General features: G+C 31.7%; 1 protein-coding gene across 5 annotated transcripts in view; it reads left to right on the top strand.

Moving 5' to 3' along the window:
- Positions 1 to 17723, top strand: part of LOC143047774 (tyrosine-protein kinase SYK-like) — a 34420-nt gene extending 16697 nt beyond the window's left edge. For all 5 annotated transcript variants that reach the window (XM_076221050.1, XM_076221025.1, XM_076221042.1 and 2 more), the window contains 13 exons: positions 4024 to 4184; positions 4671 to 4803; positions 5630 to 5723; positions 6714 to 6805; positions 8198 to 8408; positions 8992 to 9123; positions 10118 to 10230; positions 11985 to 12045; positions 12508 to 12589; positions 14499 to 14688; positions 15473 to 15613; positions 16661 to 16776; positions 17288 to 17723. In XM_076221050.1, coding sequence (XP_076077165.1) covers positions 4024 to 4184; positions 4671 to 4803; positions 5630 to 5723; positions 6714 to 6805; positions 8198 to 8408; positions 8992 to 9123; positions 10118 to 10230; positions 11985 to 12045; positions 12508 to 12589; positions 14499 to 14688; positions 15473 to 15613; positions 16661 to 16776; positions 17288 to 17369 — 1608 coding nt within the window. In that variant the 3' untranslated portion in view covers positions 17370 to 17723. The remainder of the gene's footprint in view (positions 1 to 4023; positions 4185 to 4670; positions 4804 to 5629; positions 5724 to 6713; positions 6806 to 8197; positions 8409 to 8991; positions 9124 to 10117; positions 10231 to 11984; positions 12046 to 12507; positions 12590 to 14498; positions 14689 to 15472; positions 15614 to 16660; positions 16777 to 17287) is intronic.
- Positions 17724 to 20481: the final 2758 nt, after the last annotated feature.

Below are 20481 nucleotides of genomic sequence, written 5' to 3'. Positions count from 1 at the left end.
ACTCCTTATACTCAGGGTTCCCATCCGTCTGGCTTTCCTTTGAATGTTGTAAATTAATCACATAAGTGAACCTCAACAAAATCCTTGCAGGTGACTGTTTTTGTGCCCCACCTACGATAGTAGAGGGGCATTATGTTTTCTGGTCTGTGGCTCCGTTCGTCCGTCCGTCTGTGGTTCCGTTCGTCCGTCCAGGTTAAAGTTTTTGGTCAAGGTAGTTTTTGATGAAGCTGAAGTCCAATCAACTTGAAACTTAGTACACTTGTTGCTTATGCGATGATCTTTCTAATTTTTAAGCCAAATTAGACTTTTTTACCCCAATTTCACGGTCCACTGAACATAGAAAATGAAAGTGGGAGTTTCAGGTTAAAGTTTTTGGTCAAGGTAGTTTTTGATGAAGCTGAAGTCCAATCAACTTGAAACTTAGTACCCATGCTTATGATATGATCTTTCTAATTTTAATGCCAAATTAGATAATTACCCAATTTCATGGTCCATGGAACATGGAAAAGGATAGTGCGAGTGGGGCATCCGTGTACTTTGGACACATTCTTGTTATGATAGTGTAAATGTAGGTAGTATTTTGCTTCCTAGGTAATACCTTTCTCTCTCAATGCAAGAAAGTACCGATAAACAGGCTATTATTTGAACTTGGAATTATTTTTAATTATGGAATTTGCATAATTTCTTGTGTTTAAAATTTTTTTAATAAATTCGATGTTTATTTGGTATTATAATCTTTTGAGCGGTAAAATAACACTTTCCATACAATGTATTTTGGTTAGATAGTGTTGTGCGCGGCACAGTACATCTATAATACTAAAATTACGAGGTCCAATTTGTCAGCCGTCATCACGTAAAAGCGACGAATCAAAGAATTCAGCTTTATATACAACTAATATAGTACAAAGGTGTAGATTAAAAATTACACCACTCCAGGCCTTTTTGTTTTCCACGTAATTAATATCGCCAATAATTAGGAAGTTCCGGGTCGAGTCCGATATCGATACCAATAGTATAATCACCTGTTACCTATTACCTTATCTGTACGTTCCGCATCTGACAGGCGCACCACCAAACGATGTATTCAGGATTAATATGCTATATAAACGGGTCATAATCACAGGGTTGACTAAATTGTCAAATTGTTACCTATTGTAGTATTTTAATCCGTAAGACTTTCTAAGATAACAATACGAATACTAAAAATCTGGACTAAAAATAAGTTTCAATTTGTTAGCGGGCATGACGTAAAACTGCGAATCAAAGAATTCAACTTTATTTATAACTAATATAGAACAATGCTGTTGATTAAAAAATACTCCATTCCAGGACCTTTTGTTTTCCAAATATTTAATATTACCAATAATTGATAAGTTCCAGTTCGACGGGTTCAAACAGAAAGATTTGAAAGCAGAGAAAATTGTGTATCTTATAATCGGCATGACTTTATCAGATGACAGTACTAATACTAAGATAAGGCTTGCGCATAGTTATATACTTTAATTCAGTCACGGACCCGCGATATCACGGGTGTGTTCTAGTTCTATTGAAAATATACTATTTTCTTTGTAATAGAAAGTGTTGTGCGCAGCACAGAACATTTCAGTACAGAATAAACATGGAAGTTATCAAAAATTTCAATAACAAGAAATCAAGCAAATTCCATAATTAAAAATAATTCCAAGTTCAAATAATAGCCTGTTGATAGTAATTTGAGTATTAAAGTAACAATAGTGACACAGTCTATTGGGCCTATAAGTCACATATTTGACAATATATGTAGGTTTATGTAATATCACAGACTGTATTATAAAAATATTATATTTGTAATACTTTTCAAATAATTTCAATGAAATGTGTAGATATAAAATTTGTAGTTAAAATATATGTAACTTGGCATCTAATATGTTATCGACAAACTATGTAGTTTGCTCATTCATTTTCTTGCATTCAAAATTATTAAAATGTCAAATTTTCCAGATTTAATTAAGAAATTTACTGCAATTTAAAGTATGTACCATACTTCAAAAATGTTATTTCGAAAAATTAGATATATAGAGGGCAATCATAGATATAATGGGACTCAATTTTGGTTCCTCATTAGTACATTATATATGTACATTGTACTACTTCTTGTTTTATAAGATGCTTAAGCACTATGTTCTGGTGTCTCCTCCAGCTAAGCAATCAACATACTAAAATGATTGTCTCCTCTTGGGTCAAACTGCCGTAAACATCCTTATTGCAGAGAATGCAACTTTTAAAAATTATCTAAATTAAATACAGTATTGTTTGTATAACTGAATTAGGATTGTATCTTTGTCAGTGCCCCCTGAGGGACCTTAATTTGAATAAATACATATTGTACTGTATTGTATAGTCAGCAGGTCTTTCAACTGGAGTTTTGCATGAACATCTTCAGCTTTCCATCCTTTATAGTAAAATTCCACAATTGTAAGTTGCAGTTGTTATGAAATCAAATCTATTCCGATATCTTACCATATTAATCCATTGATGATACTGACTTGGAATCCCGCTAATATCTTTCTGAAATTTAATGTTGGGTGCAAAAACCTATAATTTTATCTTTTTATGTAGTATAACAGAAATATGTACAATATAGGCAAACATATGAATGAGAGCAGACAAGAAATGAAGAAAACTTAAATAATGATGGAAAAATCTTTTATTTTCTTAAATATAACTAGGAAATAATTTTAATGACCTCTAAATTATATCCATTCAGATTGTTACTAAATTTAATAAAAATTCACTCACTTTTTATGCTTAGTCGACTAAGCATTTAAAAGTGAACAGTGCAGAAATAAGAATTTATATAAATCTGTTTTTTATTAATTTACATTTTACCACTGTTATGGGAAGTAACTCTTGTGCTTTTAAACCTGATTTTTTAAAATAATTAATTTTACAGGTATTTTATGAAAAGTTTCATATATTATTGTATTAAAATATTGTTTAAATCGTTATAATTGTAATGGCTTAATTACAAATTTTACATGATTGACAATAATATTTTTTAGCAATTTTAAATAATGTTAAACAGCCATTATAAGGATTGTAAAAAAAAAGCTATGTTTTGTGTCTCCATTACAATCAATACGTACAAAAATTGTTAGATATCTTTTTAAATCTCTCGAGTAAAAGTGTGGCAACACACAAAATAAATAATTAATGGAAGCCAGTGTCATATCATCTGCTGCCAGCTTTATAGTGGTGGATCTCGTATCATATAATAGGTAAAACGATTCACACCACAGGGAAACAGTCAGTACATTGTATCAACTTCAAATAAACAATAAAACTACTATCAAGTCTAAAAACTTTAAAAAATAAAACAATGTTTGTTATTTGCCCTTATTTTTTTTTCTAATATGGATATGATTACAATTCTTGCATATCTAGTTAAGTGTAATGTTTTTACTAACTTTTAAATTTGTCTCATCAATGTCTGTCTCAGCTCCGATCTGTTAGTTCCTCTTTAACTTTAGAGTTTTAAATGCCCCCAGGGTATTGTCCGCCTTTTTTTTCATAAATGTGATGTAAACCACTGAAGATGTTCAAACCCTTCATGTGAAATTATTTGAGATTTTTTCAATCCTTATCAATATTTTATATGATATGTCTCATGTTGAAATGGGGGTCAAGTTACTTATTTATAGTTTTAACTTTTGCTCTCAGGAGTTAGTCTTTGATACACCTTATCACTTTTCCCCGCTGACCCCAGAATCGGTCCCGTTCGAACTGTTGATGTCATACAACAATCACTTTTTTCTTTTAGGTGTCAGATATTTTGTATTATGATGTCAAACTTTTAAGGGAACCTGTGTGATGTCCATTAAGGGCGGACAAAAGTGATAAGGTGTATTAATTGCGAATTGGTGCTTTATGTCGTTTTCGAAATAACTGAAAAACCACCAGTTCAATTCTTTTTAAATTTTAAAATGTTTTTTATCATGATAAATGGAGGTTTTAATTGATAACATTTTACTCTTTTATTTGTAGAATGCCAAAATGGAGAGGGCTCTTGGTGCTCAAAGGGACCACTTAATTTTGTTAGTGGCTAAAGATCTTCATAAAAAGCAACCATGGTATCATGGGAAAATTACCAGAGATGAAGCTGATAAAAGAATGACTAAAGCTGGGCATGATGATGGAAAATTTCTGTAAGTTTCACTTTTTTATATATTAACTGACATAAACATAAATTTAGGAGTTGCTTTTTTGTTGTAAAAATCTTAGCTGTTTTGAACAAATAAGATGTGTTCCTAAATTTGCACAAAACATTTCTGAAAAAACTATATAAAGTTATCATCAGGAATATACTTATATGACCTTGAAACTAAAAAATAAATGTATCACACAAGGATGTCAATCTGGAAGCACTGGTCACTGGAAAATATGGTTTTCATCCATTTAATATGTTTAGCTATACTTACACTATACTATCATAGATCTTAAAGATATATATCAGTTGACAACTACTGATGGGGTCTCTGAATTGTTAACTTTTTTTATAAATCTGAAAAATACATTTACTCCATATAAAATACTGTGTTTATTGTCATTGAAGTTCATTTTGATAAAGTAAAATAACCATTTTCTTCATAGAATTGAAATTATTAACCAACTATAATGTGCCTCTTTTGCAGAGTTAGACAAAGAGATGATAAAAAGACCTTTGCCTTAACATTAAGTTATAGAAATGAGGCCAGACATTATATGATTGATAAAAAAGAAAAATTTGCCATACAAGATGGTCCAAAATTTGATTGTTTAATGATGGTAATTAAAACTTCAACTACATATAATTAGTTATCTCTGAATCAGTTGAAATAAGATGATAGCCTTCATATGAATGGATAAGTTTTTGTCCTCTATTGAAATATAGAGATTATAAAGATTATGTTAACACATCAATCTTCTATATGTCTGTGCATTCGGACATATATGTTCATTTTTTGGGGAAATCAAGGATGATGTATAAAAACTGAGTACTATAATTATGTTAAAAAGACATAATAGATATAAGAAGATGAGGTATGAGAGCAAATGAGACAACTCTCCATCCGAGTCACAATTTGTAAAAGTAAACCATTATTGGTCAAAGTACTGCCTTCAACACAGAGCCTTGGCTCACACCAAACAGCAAACTATATTAAAAGGGCCTCCAAAATGACTGGTGTTAAACCATTCAAACAGGATACCAGCGGTCTATATTCAAACAAATTCCTTTTATTTTAAACAGTAGGGCATGAGTTCTATTAAAAAATTACAATTGTAAGAGTTTGCATTCTTGAATCCCTGGAACAGTTAACCATGGCTCTACTCATGATTCTAAAGAAATGCTGAATTAATGCAGCTAATTCAGGGTGGTTATAAATAGACATTGGTAGAGGTAACATATTCAAGAATATTTGTATTCAAATTTTTTTAGAGAGAGAGAGAGAGAGAGAGAGAGTATTTGTTGAAATGATATATAATGATTTTTTTAAGGATATGATACATGGAAATAAAATCAACAAATTTGAAGTTTTCATTTCAATAATGATTTATGTACATATCATATTCATATATTTTAAGAGTATCAAATGTTTATTTTCATTTTTAGTTGATTGACCATTATCATAATAAATCTGATGGGTTACTATGTAAACTAGCCACTCCTGTTCCTAAACCAGGGTATGATAAAAGTGCTTTAGCAAGTAAGTATTAACTAGCCTAGGTTGGTTCATCCCTCAAATATTTGATATGCCTTCTGTTTTGTCAAACGCATCAAATTTGGCGTGTTTCTGAAACATGTATCATCTTAATATTTACATTGACACAATATTGGCCGACCATAGCAAGGACTGTATAGTCAGTCAAGGGCTCAAGGTAGCTAAAAGCTTCCATCATCAGACACACAATATGAACTAGTTCACAAAAAGAAGTTTCCAACACAAGATTTCTTTGTTTGGTAGAGGTCACAGGGAGGATAAAGGGTAATTGAAGAAGTCTTTGATGGTTGCCTTTAGCAATAACAGTGACACAACATATCCTTATATTTAAATATGCACTAAAAAGATATGTAGTTTAACATTCATATCATTTTAACATATTATCATACAGGTAATAACTCTATAATACAGAGAGCATTGTTATGTAAACAACGTACAAGAACAAAAAACTTTTTGTCATAATGATAGAAGTTTCCATATCCAATCAAACTGTGTTTTGAGAAGTTAGTCTGATAACAAAGTGTTAAGTTTTTCAGATGACTGAATAGACCACTTTCGAGTTCATCCGTCACCGGAAAAAACTCGTCAATTATGCGCGCCTTTATGACGTCATTTACCAGATAGAGGGGGTCGCCTGTATCCCTGCACTATTTACATTCATCAAGCGTCTTAGTGATCGCCATTGTGCAGGATAAACTAGAAATAATGGTTGCTCTGTAGGTACTTAATGCCAATTACCTAATGACAGCAGTGCTGGTTGTCAATTTTGAGAAATCAATTTGCCGAAAAATTCATACAATGAATATAGAATTATAGTTTTCCAACCACTTGCTCAACATCGGAATGGAAGTGACGACGCCCCTAAACGCACAAATGACGTTCACTAAAACCAGAGTTTTTGACGGAAATGCATCGAACTTGAAAGTTGTCTATTCCTATTACCTATTTAAACTCTTTTATTGAATTTGCTTTTAGAATATATGGAAAGCAGTACAAGACAAAACATGGTTTATTCTGATCATCAAATTCCAGGACGTAGGCCGTCACAAACCTCATTACACTCACCTGTAAGTTTTTACAAGTTTTTTATGAATTAATCATTCAATAGCATCTTATGACAAAGACAATTACTGTAAATTAAGAAATTATTGCGTGAATTTATTATTTTGTCATTTAAGACTAAAATGCCATTTAAATTTTTGCGATATTGAGATAAATCTTGTTTAATTCATATAAAAAATTTCAAAATGCAAGTTTAAATTATTGCCATTGTAACCCTGTTGAATTTTTTGCCATAATTTCTTAATTTACAGTAATATTGTGTGTTGTTAGGAGCTATTCAATGGCACTCGTTAATTTTGTATACATGATGATGAGCCTAGATTGACAAAGGTGGTTAATATGTAACAGCCACTATGTTCCGTCAATTACTTTGTTCTGGCGGATCTTTTTAACAAGTTATTTCGTTCTGATGGAACTTTCCAACTAGTTGTTTTATACCAAATGCTGTCGAAAAGTTCCAGAAAAAAGTAGCTAGTTGAAAAGTCCCGGAACAATGTAGCTAGTTGAATAGTTCTGGCGGAACAGAACAACTAGTTACATTGTACTGAATATACCATATTTCGTCCTTTACGTAGAAAGAGGGGGGGGGGGAGAATGAGTATCAGTATATATAAGAGCAAATCATTAATTTACAAGAATACCCAACGCACTGAAAAGGGTTTCTTTGGGGACAATTATGAAAAAAAGGGGCATGGAACTTTTTTTGGGGGGAAATAATGAAAATGTATTTAAAGTTTAATGTACTGAGGGAGAACAAACTCCCCTAGCAAAATTTAAGTTGTATTTCATAGCTCACATAAAACGGAATAAGTTGCATTATCATGCAAATTTAATATTCAGAGTACCCTCAAGAGAGGGAAGAATACCTCCCTCCTCATGTGGGTCTTTACATTTATTCTCCAAATGGAACTTTATGGCTGGTTGATAAGCTCCATTGGAACTTTTGTGCTAGTTTGTTAGTTCCTGTTTTGACTAATTTGGCAAAAAGGAACTTTCTAACTAGTTGATATGTTCCGGTGGAACTTTTAAACCAGAGGAATAAAAAAGTAACTAGTTAATAAGTTCCTCCAAAACTTTTTGGCTAGTTAGTTCTTTCTGCACAGAACTTTCCAACGTCAGAACAAAAAAGCATTTACAAATACTCATGTATGTATGAGAGTTAGTCACTGAGGTCAGAGGTAAAACTCCATTTTAAAACAAGACTTTATTTTTACCTTTCTATTTCACAATGACTAAAAATGTGAGATATTAATGCATATTAGTTGTCTATGTTAATATACCAATTCTTTTTGCTATTTCAACATACCACTAACCTAATTATGATATGATAGATACTAATGTTTATAAAATGTTCAAACGATGTTAAAGAATATTTCCAAACTTTACTTTCATTTTAGACTTCTCCAACTGGTAATAGCTTCCCAGGGAAAGTCCCATCCCGGGCTAATAGTAATCGAGATCGAGCTTTACCACTTCTTCCTCCTGAAGAGAATGCACCACAACCTCCCCCTACACGGACTAAATCTGGTATCATAGGCAGACCCCCGCCACCTTTACCTACTGGTGCAGAAAGGGCAAACTGGACAGGTGGAAATTGGGAACAACCAGGTATAGTCAAATATTCAATACATAGTGAAGATGTATTAAGGTCTGTCATTCATAGATGACATCATAATATATGTGATCAGAAAAATCCTTGTGTCATTATGTTTATAATAATTGTTCTTTTTAGTCATTTTTTTTGTAAGATTTATGATTTTTGATATGATGAAATTTTGAATCATCATACTAAATAGATGTACTGAAATGTAAAATGATGTCAAATTGAATAAACTGGTAGATATTGTTTGAAAAATTGTATTTTATTACTAGGTTTTGCCAAATAATTAGAGCCCTGCCAAATGGCAGGTCGCCCTATAGTGATCAGTCTGTCTGTCAGTCTGTCCGTCGTCCGTTCATTACAAGTTGTGGCCACTCTATATCTAAAATACTGTTATAATTTCATACTTTATACTTGAGATGTATATTAACCAACACCAGAGGGTGTGTAATAATGTATGTACAACTTCCTAGGTCAAAGGTCAAGGTCAAAAACTTTAAGTTCACTTGACAAACCAATATCCTATGGCAAAGATCATGCCCGCTCTATATATTGTGAAAAATGTAATTAATAATATATTTGATTTTGTAGAGGATGATCAGGACAGAAGAATTAAAATTGATATGGAAAGTTCACAGTTAGAAAAGATTTATGATGACCTCCCTAGAACAATAGAAACGTTTAGCATTAGACAATCTCAGCTTCAACTTGAAGAAGAACTTGGTAATGATTAAAATACTGTGGATTCATTTATTTTCGTGGGTACTAATTTTTCGTGGATTAAGGAAAGCTCGCATATTTGTAGATACTTAATTTCATGGTTTTGCCTTAAAATCTGCATACAAGCTGATATAAAATTTGTCATTCGTTGATCATTTAATTTTGTGGTTAACCTGTTATAACAAAATCCATGAAAAATTGGTATCCCACGAATAATAATAAATCCACAGTATTGTGAATCTTTAAGAAATAATTTATAAATGAAAGCAAACCATTGACTCTCATAGGTTATTTACAATGAAATAAAACTGTAGTATGTACCAATAGAATTGCAGTAGTGAAACTTAACCATGCTGTTTCCTGCATTCATTACATCAACAATTGTTAAAAGAGACACAAAAGGTACCAAAGGAAAATTCAAACTTATAATTCTAAAACAAACTGACAATGCCATGGCAAAAAAACAAAAAACAATGGAAAGACAAACAACATTATACAAAACACAGCATAGATATAGAAGATTTGGCAACACTAACCTCACAAGAAGCTGAGAATAATCTCAGGTCCTCTGGAATGGTAAGCAGATCCTGCTCCACATGTGACTACCCTTGTGTTACTCATGAAAGTACAAACCTAATGATTGGTCATATTCAAGGAAAAGTGGACAGAATTGTATTTATGACGGTTGGAACACATCCATTGTCTTTTGTGAAACAGATATTCTATTACGATCAACCAACTCATGATGGAGTCCATAAAAAGTTTGTAATTGGATCTTTGTATTATGTATTCATCCAACTTTTGGACATTAATATAAATAAAGATGTGTGTAACAAAGGCTTCAATTTTGAAAAGAAAAGCATACTAGATTCAGAATATGTTAAACTCAATTATATTACTTTGTATAACGAAATGTATTATTCCAAAATCAACTTTACTACTTATATATAAGAAATTCTTTGTTTTATACGATATTTATATTTTAAATGATTAACAGGATCTGGGCAGTTTGGATCTGTACAGAAGGGATATTGTACATTAAAGAGAGAAGGAAAAATTCCTGTGGCTGTTAAGAAACTGAAAAGTGAAGACAAGTCTGCAGAGCAGGAGGTAATATATACATCTGAAAGGCTTATATCAGATAGAGAATGATTATGATTGGTTGATAATTTGTTATTATCATATACTTAGACTAAATAACATATGATTTTTACTGTATGATAATAACATTAAAAAACGTAAACTCCAAATTTTTTGGAATTGGTGCTTAGCAGGCTGATAGGAAAAGTTTATCACATGCTTCGATTGTTATCACATGCCTTTCCGTAACGTTATCGCATGGCATTCCAGTGATACTGGGCAAGTTCCAAAAATATACCTCAATGCTACGTTTAAAGTGAAAAACATTAGAAAGTAGTGTACAAAACAATTATTTGGATACTGAAAAGAATATTGTGTAAAATATTAAAAAAACAAATAACAAAAAAAAATATTGAATAAATGCATTTTTAAAAGTTTCAAACATGATTTAGAAAGTTACTTTTCCAAACAATGTTCATCATGTTCATTATGTATATTGTTGAATTATTTTTTTGTTTGTTGATTCGTCCAATTTTAAAATATTTTTCTTCTTTTGAGGCATATGATAGAAAGATTTCATACTGATTGTACTAAATCTGGTGTCCGACGTCCGTAAACTTTTCAATCTTTGAACTTCTATTTTGGAACCACATAAAAGGATCAATATATGAATCTGTTATTTTTCTCCATTGTTGAAGCATATGATAAAAAGATCATAACATGTCATTTTTCATATCCCATGTTTTATCAGCCCTCAGTCAATTTTAGCCCTCGAGTCATGCGGCTCTTGGCTGATATTGAACCTAGGGCTGATAATATATGCGATATGAAAAATACCATGTAATAATCTGATAGTTGTAGGTGTAAAATATCATCCATGTTTTGATAAAGAGATGACAGGTAGATTTTAAAATTTGAATTGGGATAGTTCGCATATGACTGGTTATGGTATATCAAAAAACACATTTTAGATTGGGACAAATTTTTAAGAACTTATCAAAGTATGATTCTGTTCCTAAGTTAAAAAATCAATAAATAATCTGTGCAGTAACTAGACAAGAAGAGGTTGATAGATTACTGGCAACAGAGAAAAAACAAAGCTAATTTGAGCTCAGTTCTTAAATCAAGGTTGAGAGTTTGAGGTCAAGTCTGTATCTCAGATATTTTCAAGCATAAGGTCATATATATGTGGTTATTGAATGCTTGTAAGGTTAGCATATCCAACTGACAGGGTTTATCTGACCTTGACGTCATTTTCATGATTTTTATGATCAACATGTTTTCCTGGTTAGGTCCCTTCCTTAGATACAAATCAGCATAAGATAAACTATGTTTGGTGTAGGGAATGAATGTATGTTGTAGATGTCTGTCTGGCAGTGTTCATATAACCTTGACCTCTTTTTCATTTAATACCTGTAGTAGAAAATCTTTATTTTTACATTCTTTCAACATAAAATTTAAAGATGATCAATCAGTAAAGCAGGTGTGATATTTCAGTGTATTTCCTTTTATTGAAAATTCTAGTCTGTTATAATATTTAAAGGAAGTGCAAACAACCGACAGTTGATGGATCTTCTCTAGGTAACATGTCTTCCTGTAGACGGTTACCTTGTGAACTAGCTTGTTAAAAATCCAGCTCAGCGTGTTGGTCAAGTAAAAAGCCAGATAAATTAACATGTCACCACCTTGAATATTTATTAAATATTCATCATCATTATTGATCTATTCTCCTAATTAATGTGTTTTTTTTTAACTCTTTAATGAGTGGAAACTTACCTTTTCAGATGTTAAAAGAAGCTGATTTGATGAGAAATTTAACTCATACAAGAATTGTCAGAATGATAGGTGAGTGAAAAATATATATAGTCCACGATTGGAATTAAATATAAAATTTTGATGCTATGCTAATGAGACAACTTTTGACCAGAACCCAAATGATGTAATAGGTAACAACTATAAGTCACCCTAAGGCCATAGACAATGAGCAAAACCTTTACCTAATAGCAAGCTTAAGCAGAAGTAACAAATGTAACACAATTCAAATGAGACAACTAACATCCTGAATTGGATATAAAAAACACGCCTAAAAATGATATGATATACAGTAACAAACAACAAACACTGAATTAAAACTCTTGACTTGGGACAGGCACATACAAAATGTGGTGGGGTTAAACATTATTCCCAACCTTCCCTCAAAACTGGGACACAGAAGCATAAGACCAATGTATGTGTCTGAATGATTTTTTGATGTTGCATCTGTAAAATGATATCATTAAAATAAGATTACATATTTTATTATTTTAGGTCTATGTAGAGCAGATTGTATAATGTTAGTGTTAGAATTATGTCCCTGTGGACCTTTAAATTCGTTTTTAGCTAAACACAAGTAAGTACCTATTTTCATTGCTTGAGGAAAAATTGTATTTACATGGGTTTGCTCAAATCTGTGTACAGAAAAATCTAAATTAATATGTTTCATTTTCAAAAAGATTTGAAGATATATTTTTTAGAAATATTTTAGTTATTGTTCCAATTCTTTTCTAAGGTCCCGGCCGGATCAAGAAACGATCAGAGATAAGGTCACTGTAGGAGCCTTTTTTGTTATGTCCCATTAAGGAAGTTCGCTGCTCAGTTTCAAAAAATAAATAGCTGTCCATAACACTATTATATATTGATAGGGGATTAATTGAGGAATCAAAAAAGTAAAAAAAATATAGGGGTCAATGTACTTGTTTTTGAGATATTAGCCATTGGAATTTTGGCGGGAAAATGTTTTCTCTTGATTTTTCATAGCTTTATCATTGACCAGTTAAAGAAAGTTCTCAAAAACTATTAAAAAATAAATAAGATTTTATAATATAAAAAAAGAAGATGTGGTATGATTGCCAATGAGACAACTATCCACAAGAGACCAAAATGGCACAGACATTAACAACTATAGGTCACCGTACGGCCTCCAACAATGAGCAAAGCCCCTACTGCATAGTCAGCTATAAAAGGCCCCATTATGACAATGTAAAACATTTCAAACAAGAAAACTAGCGGCCTTATTTGTATAAAAAAATTAACGAAAAACAAATATGTAACACATAAACAAACGACAACCACTGAATTACAGGCTCCTGACTTGGGACAGGCACATACATAAATAATGTGGCGGGCTTAAAGATGTTAGTGGGATCCAAACCCTCCCCCTAACCTGGAACAGTGTTATAACAGTACAGCATAAGAACGAACTATAAAAATCAGTTGAAAAAGGCTTAACTTATCAGACGGACAAAAATACAACTGGATGTGGCCGGGTACTTGTACATCCCGACAACAAAAATACACTAGGAACAGATCTGAGAGTACTCACAGTTATCTGAAAGCTAGTTCAAAGCCACTAACAACTAATAAAAAAATCATGCTGTCTTGCCATGGCTTTGTTTGGACTTGTTTGTTTGCTTTTTGGCCTTGAATGTTTGTCCCTAATATTTTATTAACTGTGCATTTGTATTCAGGTATTGCAGATCAAATTTATTCATTCATAGTGTGTTAATTTACATTTTTTGATTGAGTTAAGCCTTCCAATTGATATTTTATCGTGCGGTTTTCTATGTTGTGATGTTATGCTATTGTTTCAGAAAAAGGGAGAAGGTTTGGTACAATTAAAATGTTTAATTCCGCTGCAAATATTTGCACCTGTCCCAAGTCAGGAATCTGATGTACAGTAGTTGTCGTTTGTTTATGTAATTTATATGTGTTTCTCGTTTCTCGTTTTTTATATAGATTAGACCGTTGTGCAATGACAAGTTACCGGTATTGATTATAAAACTTTTACAAATGTCTTATAATTATGCATGTAAAAGATTTATAAAAAGGAAAATTGGGGTCCATGGGCAAATTTTTTTAAGCCATTTAAATGGATAAAACCAGAGGATTTCGAAAACTTGACAAAAATTCAAATATAACAGCTATAAATACACAATAGAGTTCTAGACCTCAAAATGATGTCAGTGTTTTGTATAATATTGAAGAAATCACATATCTCTGTTGCCATGGAAATGGTCAATTATCTAACAAATAGCTAATGAAAATGTTGCAATATTTTCAAATTAATGCATTTCAATAATTTATTATTTTGGGAGCTTGTATGACTTTGATATTGCTAAGATAGTATACTTCATTTGATTTGTTGAAATAAAACACATTGAATAAACTTGATAAGTGTAACCCATTTACCTGTCTGTTGTGTACATCTTACAGGTGTATTTTTTTAATGTCTGTTCTTAATAAATTGATTATCTTTACAGAGAACTGAAACAGTCAACCGTTGTCCAGTTAATGTGGCAGGTAGCTCAAGGAATGGCTTATCTTCATTCTAAAAATTATGTACATAGAGACTTAGCTGCCAGAAATGTATTATTAGTGTCCGAAAATTCTGCTAAAATAAGTGACTTTGGTATGTCTAAAGCACTCAACATTGGAAACGATTATTACAAGGTAGGTATGATAATGAAGGTGGAAAAGGGGCAGGGGTTATTGATATATAACTAAGAAGTTGTGATTGCAAATGAGAAAAATATCCACCAAAGACCAAATTACATACTTGTAAGAAACCTTATGGCCTTCAATAATGAGAAATCCATAACATGTAGTAAGCAATAAAAGGCCACTATATGAAAGTGGACAGCATGAGTTATATATGAAAAAAAATCTAAATTGGAAAACATAAACTAAGGACAACCACTGAATAACAGCCTCCTGACTTGGGACAGGCACATAAAGAATGTGGCAGGGTTAAACTTATTTACAAGCCATACCCTTTCAAAACCTAGTACAGTGGTATAACAGCACAACTTCAATAACAAGTTTTAGACATCAGTTGAAGACAGCTTGACATTATGCATAAAAACTAACTTACAAAGAGACTAAACACTAAAGACCTACTCACTGTTACTGAAAGCTAGTTCAAGGCCAATAACTAAGAAATATCAAATTAAGGAATTTTAATGAGGTATTGTGATCAAAATGATTGTAGACTGCATGAATTCAGTCCTAGGAAGCTTAGGAAACTTATTGTAGAGTTCAGAAATTAAGCCCTCTTATCCTGCCGTTCAAGTTTATTTTTTGAAAGTTTTGACTATTTTTAAGGGAAAATTGAGGCTTCATTTTTTTATGTAGATTTATTACTGAAAAATGTATGGATAATTGTCTATTATTTCTTTAAGATTGAAATATCTTGTCTTTTTTTCTACCAATTTAACTGATATCTTATCTTAAACAGGCCCAAGAAGCTGGTAAATGGCCATTAAAGTGGTATGCTCCAGAATGTGTATACTATTGGAAGTTTGATGCAAAATCTGATGTATGGAGTTATGGTGTAACACTGTGGGAGGCAACTTCATATGGTGAAAAACCTTACAGGGTAGGTGGTAATGTAATATTAAAATCTAGCATTTGATATTCTTAGCTGATTTTCAACAAAGTTAAACTAGGCTTATAGTATGATCAATGTTATCAAGCAGTTTGGCAGTTTTAGTACTAAAAGTCAAGGGCACTGCTTTATTTTTGTTTAAATATCAGCAATTTATAGACTAAATTTCACGGTCATATTTTGGTTCCAATCATTTGCAGTAAATTGTTAGTGGACCCTTACATTCTCCACACAAAAATATGTTGCTTCTGCAACAAATCTTATAAGGATGTACTTAGGTGATATTAGATGAAATTAAATAAATCAATAATTTGAAATTGATACTGTAAGCTGGAAGAGTATTAGTTAAGGATCAGAATAAGCTAAAAATATTGATAGGTCATAGAGCTTCTTTTCCAGATATTTGATTCATAAAATATGGCAGGAAAATGCTGACTCAAACTTTTACCTTATATTTGCATTGGTATTATATGGGTCTCAAATCAAAAGAAAGAAAATCAAGAATCTGCTTAAATTTTATCAAATAACCTGTTATGAGCTATGAAGTCGTATATTCAAAGATAAGTAGGTGTTATGGGGCAAAAATATTTTACCTTGTATCATATGGGAAAACACCAAGGAGTCTGAATATCTGACACAAATTCCAAAACCTCACCTAAGTACATCCTTTAGATTGCAACTCTGTCTATGCCAAGATCATGTTTCTGTAGTTTTCTATTCACAAAATTATGTCTATATATGTCATGCTAAAAATAGTAAAATGATTTTCATATTAAATGTTATAAGTCTGTATCATATACTAGAAGATGTGTATATTACAAATGACATTCTTAAAAAAGGAGATAAATTGATATAAAATATGTTTTATCCCATTATAAGCTCTTATGTTATCATAGGCTAGGATTTTTTTCAGTTAAATCAATTTATGACCATTGACCAGTGGTATACTGCTATTGTCCTTATTGGGTAAAGGAAATAAGGGAAACAAATTTCAAATGTTTGTTTTTTTCTCAATTTTTGTGCTATTGATTTTCACAGAAAATGAAAGGAAATGAGATTTTGAAGTTTCTGGTAGAAGATGAGAAGAGGTTACAGAAACCTGACTTTTGTGATGAACAAGTTTATGAAATTATGTTGGAATGCTGGCAATATGAGTAAGTAACTTTGAGCATTCATTTGGCAGCAGAAAAAGTAGTAAAATAGTAATCTTCTTTAATTCTTTCAAAAATTATAGTATTTATTTTTGATAAATGAATAGTATTCAATTGAGTGGGAAACTTTTTTTTTTTTAATTGCTAATATTGTTGTTATATTTTTTTATTTTTCTACTGGACAAATGAATCAGACACAAGTTTTACAGCTTAGTAACATTGTATTCAATTGACCAATTTATTAATTCACCATTTCCGAATCTAATGCATCCTGGGTAATATTTTCAAAAGTGTACACCAAAAAGTTGTGATAGGTTGAAAATGTCATAATAAACAATGGAAATTCAACCAATGACGTAACGTTATTTTCATTTTGAGGTAGTAACAATGAAATAACCCATGGTTCTCTAGATTTTGAATCGGCTAATTTCATTACAAGCTGAATCTTAAATGTATTCCTAACATGTTACAAGTAGAAAGCTCAATTTTAAAATTATTCTTTATGTGTTTGTAGTAAAAAAGATCGACCCACATTTGAAGAAATTGACCAAAAGATGAGGTATCAACAACAGAGACTGCTGAGTTTACATAAGTGATTTCTTTTATAAGAAAATGAATAAGATCATACCAGTATTGCTTCGATATTGTTAATTTTTAAAACTTTACATGGTAATATTTGTTATCTTTGTTATTGCAAATAGAATATATTTGTAAATGATTTGTAAAAATTTGCCAGACTATATACGCCTTACTGACATTGACTACAAGTTTTGTTATTTTAGATATAATTGTTATTAATATGTGCAGGGAGAACTTGGATGATTTATCTTAACATGCATATAATATCAGAAAGGATATATATGTTTTAATATAAAATCTGTACAAAATATTTAAAAAAATGTCAATTTACACCTTCATTTCAGAATAAAATTAGTTTATTGTCTCAACAATGTTGAATTGAGGGAGGGGGGCATTTTAAATGGCTGGGATCACTCTAATTTTGTTATAAAATCAAGATAAAACAGAATTGATTATTTCTAGAATGTTCAAACTTATCTCTCTTCAAGACTTATCAAAGAGAAGTTTTGTGCAATTTAAAATAAAAAGATCTTGCATGCATTGTCTCATCAACAATTTTTTTTTGGTTTTTACGTTTAAATTTATATTTGATGAAATTGTAGAAATGAAAAGTTTACATTGTTTACATTGAAAACCTGTTGTGGAGTTTTATTTACTGTTTTTTTTTTCAGTTTTGGATGTTATCTATAAAAAAAAAAACTCTAGGAGCTACGTTAGATATTCAAATTACAAAAATGAACATCAATAAAATGTATCCCTTTAGTATGTGCATATCAAAGTCCTAACAAACTGGCAAATTATTCACTAGGTGAGTTATACAGGCACTAGTGGGCCTCTTGTTTCAATGATCATGTGGTTTAAACATTGAAGAGAAATTTCAGCAGAGTTATTTTGCTACTAGACTATTTCTCAATCCAGCAAATAAAAGTTGTGCATGTTGGAATGTAATACGGCAAATTGCAGACAGTGATTACATTTGAAAAACAAACAGCCATTTGAACTGTTTTAGTGTATAATTAGGACACTTTTGTTTTTTAGCTCACCTGGCCCGAAGGGCCAAGAGAGCTTTTCCCATCACTTGGCGTCCGGCGTCCGGCGTCCGGCGTCCGGCGTCCGGCGTCGTCCGTCGTCGTCCGTCGTTAACTTTTACAAAAATCTTCTCCTCTGAAACTACTGGGCCAAATTAAACCAAACTTGTCCACAATCATCATTGGGGTATCTAGTTTAAAAAATGTGTGGCGTGACCCGGCCAACCAACCAAGATGGCCGCCTTGGCTAAAAATAGAACATAGGGGTAAAATGCAGTTTTTGGCTTATAACTCAAAAACCAAAGCATTTAGAGCAAATCTGACATGGGGTAAAATTGTTTATCAGGTCAAGATCTATCTGCCCTCAAATTTTCAGATGAATCCGACAACCCGTTATTGGGTTGCTGCCCCTGAACTGGTAATTTTAGGGAATTTTTGCTGTTTTTGGCTATTATCTTGAATATTATTATAGATAGAGATAAACTGTAAACAGCAATAATGTTCAGCAAAGTAAGATTTACAAATAAGTCAACATGACCAAAATGGTCAGTTGACCCCTTTAGGAGTTATTGACCTTTATAGTCAATTTTTAACCATTTTTCGTAAATCTTAGTAATCTTTTACAAAAATCTTCTCCTCTGAAACTACTGGGCCAAATTAATCCAAACTTGACCACAATCATCTTTGGGATATCTAGTTTAAAAAAAGTGTGGCGTGACCCGGCCAACCAACCAAGATGGCCACCATGGCTAAAAATAGAACATAGGGGTAAAATGCAGTTTTTGGCTTATAACTCAAAAACCAAAGCATTTAGAGCAAATCTGACCGCGGTAAAAGTGTTTATCAGGTCAAGATCTATCTGTCCTGAAATTTTCAGATGAATCTGACAACCTGTTGTTGGGTTGCTGCCCCTGAATTGGTAATTTTAAAGAAATTTTGCTGTTTTTGGTTATTATCTTGAATATTATTATAGATAGAGATAAACTGTAAACAGCAATAATGTTCAGCAAAGTAAGATTTACAAATAAGTCATAATGACCAAAATGGTCAGTTGACCCCTTTAGGAGTTATTGACCTTTATAGTCAATTTTTAACCATTTTTTCGTAAATCTTAGTAATCTTTTACAAAAATCTTCTTATCTGAAACTACTGGGCCAAATTAAACTAAACTTGGCCACAATCATCATTTGGGTAACTTGTTTAAAAAATGTGTGGCGTGACCTGGCCAATCAACCAAAATGGCTGCCACGGCCAATAATAGAACATAGGGGTAAAATGCAGTTTTTGGCTTATAACTCAAAAACCGAAGCATTAAGAGAAAATCTGACAGGGTTTAATTGTTTATCAGGTCAAGATCTATCTCCCCTGATGTTTTCACATGGATCGGACAACCCGTTGTTAGGTTACTGTCCTGAATTGGTAATTTTAAGGAAATTTTGTTGTTTTTGTTATTATCTTGAATATTATTATAGATAGAGATAAACTGTATACAGCAATAACGTTCAGCAAAATAAGATCTACAAATAAGTTTACGTGACCAAAATAGTCAATTGACCCCTTAAGGAGTTATTGCCCTTTATAGTTAATTTTTAACATTTTTCATAAATTTTTGTAAATTTTTAGAAAATATTTTCCACTGTAATTACTGGGTCAAGTTCATTATAGATAGAGATAATTGTAGCAACAAGAATGTTCAGTAAAGTAAGATCTACAAACACATCACTATCACCAAAACACAATTATGTCATGAATTTATCCGTGTCCATTTTTTAATATGCACAAGACCAAGGTGAGCGACACAGGCTCTTTAGAGCCTCTAGTTTATGTGTGTAGTTATACTTTTTCTTAAGATATCTTATTGTGTCCTCATTCCTGGTGCTACAAAAGCAGTCATTTCATGACATATTCATATTTCATTTACATGTTAGCTTGTGGATATTATATTTCATTCTACAAAAAAAGAATCGTTGTGCATAATAATATATGAATGGTTCATATGTTTCAAGTGTTAATGTAAAGGGAAAAAAACCTGTCATCAGAATCAGCTGGTTTTTTTCCTGGCCATTTAAGTAAAGCGTCCCATTGAATAAATACAATAGGT

This window comes from Mytilus galloprovincialis, chromosome 1, assembly GCF_965363235.1.
Source record: "Mytilus galloprovincialis chromosome 1, xbMytGall1.hap1.1, whole genome shotgun sequence".
Taxonomy (NCBI): Eukaryota; Metazoa; Mollusca; class Bivalvia; order Mytilida; family Mytilidae; genus Mytilus; species Mytilus galloprovincialis.
The sequence above is the reverse complement of the archived record's forward strand: the minus strand, read 5'-3'. Positions and strand labels throughout refer to the sequence as shown.